General features: G+C 38.6%; 1 protein-coding gene across 1 annotated transcript in view; it reads right to left on the bottom strand.

The window, feature by feature from the left end:
* Window positions 1-2871: 2871 nt before the first annotated feature.
* Window positions 2872-4404, bottom strand: part of LOC149435301 (intracellular hyaluronan-binding protein 4.L-like) — a 10800-nt gene continuing 9267 nt past the window's right edge. Inside the window, exons 5-6 of the mRNA XM_089662811.1 lie at window positions 3928-4098; window positions 2872-3361 (exon numbers count right to left, since the gene is read on the bottom strand). Coding sequence (XP_089518937.1) covers window positions 3305-3361; window positions 3928-4098 — 228 coding nt within the window. The 3' untranslated portion in view covers window positions 2872-3304. The remainder of the gene's footprint in view (window positions 3362-3927; window positions 4099-4404) is intronic.

Raw genomic sequence — 4404 nt, forward strand, 5'->3', positions numbered from 1 at the left:
GTTGGGGACCCCTATTCAATGTACACAGAATTAACTACACTTTGTCTTAGCCAAAAGGCCAAGAAGCGATATACAGACAGAATTATCTGGATTGCACGGACTTCGATAGCAAGGCTGAGAAGATTATTCAGCTGCTTTGACTGTGGTGACAAAATTGGAACAGTTTGGGGAATGGTGGCATCCCTATATAGTCCTTTGATGGAGAGTCTACTGCTTTTTACTGCTTGACAACATCAAGACACTTGAGGAATTTAGCATCCTTGTAGTCTCAAGTGATCTCTATTTGAACATAAGAGGACCCAACTCCCCATTTTAAAAATTGGTTTTAGAAAAAATAAAGTAAACCAACCAAATTGATTGCCCCCCAACACTCCTGAAGAATCAGGCGACAGCAAGAAAAGTTGCATATAGTGTTTATGTATATCATTTTATGCAGGAGAAATTTTAGCCAATACATATGTGCTTGATACCTTACATAGTACCTTTAAACATTTGACCCCCGGAAGGTTTTACCCCCTTCATGACCAGAGCATTTTTTGCTATTTAGCACTGTCACTGACTGCCAATTGTGCGGTCATGCAACACTCTGGGAGAAAAAAAAAAAGGATATAAACTTCATTTGCGTACAAAAGAGCTTTCTTTTGGTGGTATCTTATCGCTGGGTTTTGGTTATATGAAAAAAAAATATACATCTTGGAAAAAAGTTTGGGAAACAAAACCCACAATATTTTCTGTTTCAATACATTCAATAAACAAAACAAAATTTCTTCATACATGTAAGCCAAATATATTCGGCTACATTTCTTTGGTAAAAAAAAAAAGATCCCAGTAAGTGTATATTAATTGGTTTTTGAAAGTTATAGCACCTACAAACTATGGTATGTACAGTGGATATAAAAATGCTACACACCCCTATTGGGTGTCAGGTTTCCGTGATAAAAAAAAAAGATAAAATCATTTCAGAACTTTTTCCACCTTTAATGTAACCTATAAACTGTAAAACTCAGTTGAACAACAAACTAAAATCTTTTAGGTGGAGGGAAGTAAAAATAAAAAACTAAAATAATATGGTTGCATAAGTGTGCACACCCTTAAATACTTTGAGTGCTATAATAAAATCATGCTTCAGTCTTTTTGGGTATGGAGTCTATCAGCACGGCACATCTTGACTTGGCAATATTTGCCCACTCTTCCTTGCAAACACACTTCAAGTCTGTCAGATTGAGAGGGCATCTCTTGTGCACAACCCTCTTCAGATCACCCCACAGATTTTTGATCGAATTCAGGTAAAAAAAAAAACCTTTAATCTTCTTCTGGTGCAGCCATTCCTTTGTTGATTTTGTATGCTTTGGGTCGTTGTCATGCTGAAAGATGAAGTTCCTTTACTTGTTCAGCTTTCTATCAGAAGCCTGAAGGTTTTGTACCAATATTGAGTGGTATTTGGAACTGTTCATAATTCCCTCTACCTTAAATAAGGCCCCAGTTCCAGCTGAAGAAAAACAGCCCCAAAGCATGATGCTGCCACCACCATGCTTCACTGTGGGTATGGTATTCTTTTGGTGATGTGCAGTGTTCTTGCACCAAACATATCTTTTGGAATTATAGCAAAAAGTTAAATCTTGGTTTCATCAGACCACGACACTTTTTCCCCACATGCTTTTGGGAGACTTCAGATGTATTTTTGCAAAATTTAGCCAAGCTTGGATGTTTTTATTCATAAGAAAGGCTTCTGTCTTGCCATTCCACCCCATAACCCAGACATATGAAGAATACGGGAGATTGTCACATGTAGCACACAGCCAGTACTTGCCAGATATTCCTGCAGCTCCTTCAATGTTGCTGTAGGCCTCTTGGTAGGCTCCCAGACCAGTTTTCTTCTTGCCTTTTCATCAATTTTGGAGGGATGTCCAGTTCTTGGTAATGTTACTCTTGCACCATATTTTCTCCACTTGGTGATGACTGTGTTCACTGTGTTCCATGGTATAGCTAATGCCTTAAAAGATATCAGTCAGGAGAAGGGTACAAAAGAATTTCTAACAATGAGATCCCTCTGATGCTTTGGAAGCTCTTTGTAGACCATGGCTTTTGCTGTAGGAGACTAAGAAAATGTCAGGAAAGACCCACTATTTGGGGTTAATCAGAGGCACTTTAAATAGCGGTAGGTGTGTACTTACTCCTATTCAACATGATTTTGCATGTGATTGCTTAATTCTGAACCCGTTATAAGAGGTTTTGCACACTTATGCAACCACATTAATTTAGTTTTTTATGTTTACTCCCCCCCATAGGATTTCAGTTTGTTTTTCCACCTTAATTGTGACCTATGAACTGTACAACTCCATTGAAAAAGTTCTGAAATGGATATTTATCGGTCTCTTTTTTTACATCACAGAAACCTGATATTTTAACAGTGCCAATACTGTACACAGTCATTGTACTAATGACACTGGCTGGGAATGGGTTAACATCTAGGGGCAATCAAGGGGTTAATTGTGTGCCTAGAAATATGTAATATGTGCTTTACTTTACTACATGGCCATTTTTATTCTCTGCTTTGCAGGAAGAAAAACAGCCAGATTTCTGTCCCTGTACAGTTGTGTAAACACAAAACTCTGTGTTTGATTGGACACTGCCTGAAATCGGCTGTCAAATACAAACTGTGTCCAGTCACAACATGGGTCAGCAGGGGCAGGTTATGCATGCCCACAGACCCAGCAGAGGGTAGTCACCTAATGTACAATACGGTCTTGCCCATGCCACCCCGCCGCAGTAAATGTACAGTGGTGGGGCTGCAAATGGGTGAAGTTTCAATAAGTTTGGTGTCCATCAAGAGATTCACTATGGTTTTGCAATGTAGACATACACAAGCAATTTGCATAATAAGCAAGTTTTATTTTTACAACAATTCAAAACGGTTGCATAGTGACATAAAATATGTACTTTAAGTGGAAGCAGGGAAAAGCAGCATTGCTTGCATATCTACAGGAATTCTAAAAGGCCTTTGCTTATAATACTTTAATTCCTCAAAATACTAATTTATATATTACATATGCAATTATATTTTACAACCTCTTAAACAAGTGGAAACATGGTGTCCTTTTAAAGCCTTAAATATCTTAGAATCCAGACCTAAAAATAAATATAGCACACAAATGTAGTCTATTGGCAGGTATTCTACCCTTTGGCTTCAAGAAGTTTCACACTAAGAAAAACAAGTCATGTCCTGTAGACTTGGACACACCTTTCCCCCACATCAATGGTTACTTGTGTGCCTGAACAGCAGAAAAACTTCAGAGAATTCCAGCTAACACAAAGCAGGAAAATGGTCAGGATCTTCTGGATTCAGAGAAAAGTCATTCACCTAGGAAGATGTAAATGCATTTTTAGATGGTACCAAGCTCTCAGACAGGTTATGAAAATCAAATTTGTGTGCTTGTCAAGTCAAATCTAAATATTAACCATTGGGAGGACCTTTTGGCATTACAACCACTCTCCACTAGTGATTTGTCTAGTTTCGTTTAAAAAATTGTAGACCGATTAAGAAAATCCAAGTGCTACTGTATAAGTAAAAAGTAATAGGTCACTTAACATACTGTATAGAAAAAACTACTTTCCTCCTAAAAGGGGGTAAGGGGGAACTCTCCGCTGACAATACAGTGATCTGCAGCTGCAGACAATTCTCCATCTTGTCTAATGTCTGCTGAACCAACCGCATTTCAGTCAGAAGGTCTATGACCAGATTTAGGATGGAACGGAAGCTTCCAATAAGACTGCCCCTAGATTTAGGAAAGCCTGGATTTCTAGGCCTTATCCTTCCATTACAGAAATGTGCTCATTACCAGCAGAAACCTAGAACAGGACAGGGGCAGCTCTTAAATCTAGCAGCACAATACAATGATGCAGATTTTGTGGCTAAGCTTCACATACCTTTAGGCCTTCAAGTGTAAATGCCTCTTCTCTTTTAACACGGCCTCGTCCTCCACCTCTTCCACCACGGCCTGGTCGAGGTAGGTTTCCAAAATTGATCTCCAGCTGGCATGTAATATCATTTACAGGTTTGCGGAAGCCAACATGGCAATCTTCATCATCATTTATATTCTGTTGTCAAACAAGATATGCATTCATTAAAAAGGGCAGTGCACGGGCACACAATATCCTACAGTAGTCAACAGTTGAGCCTGTACTGGAAGAACAGAAGACTAGGGCACACCAAGTGAAATGTACAAAAGGTTTTGTACCCTTATCAAGCAGTTTAAGTTTTAGTCATCTTTTAAAATGGTTTTATGTAAATAAAACTTTTTTTTTTTTTTAGCATGTTCTAAAAAGATCACTGTATTCAGTTTTAACTGCTTCCCATCCGCCCCATAGCAGTAATACTGCTACAGGGTGGCACGGGGTGTGCAA

The sequence above is a fragment of the Staurois parvus genome, unplaced genomic scaffold (genome assembly GCF_062004578.1).
Source record: "Staurois parvus isolate SC_StPar_1 unplaced genomic scaffold, SC_StPar_1.0 ptg001555l, whole genome shotgun sequence".
NCBI classification, from domain to species: domain Eukaryota; kingdom Metazoa; phylum Chordata; class Amphibia; order Anura; family Ranidae; genus Staurois; species Staurois parvus.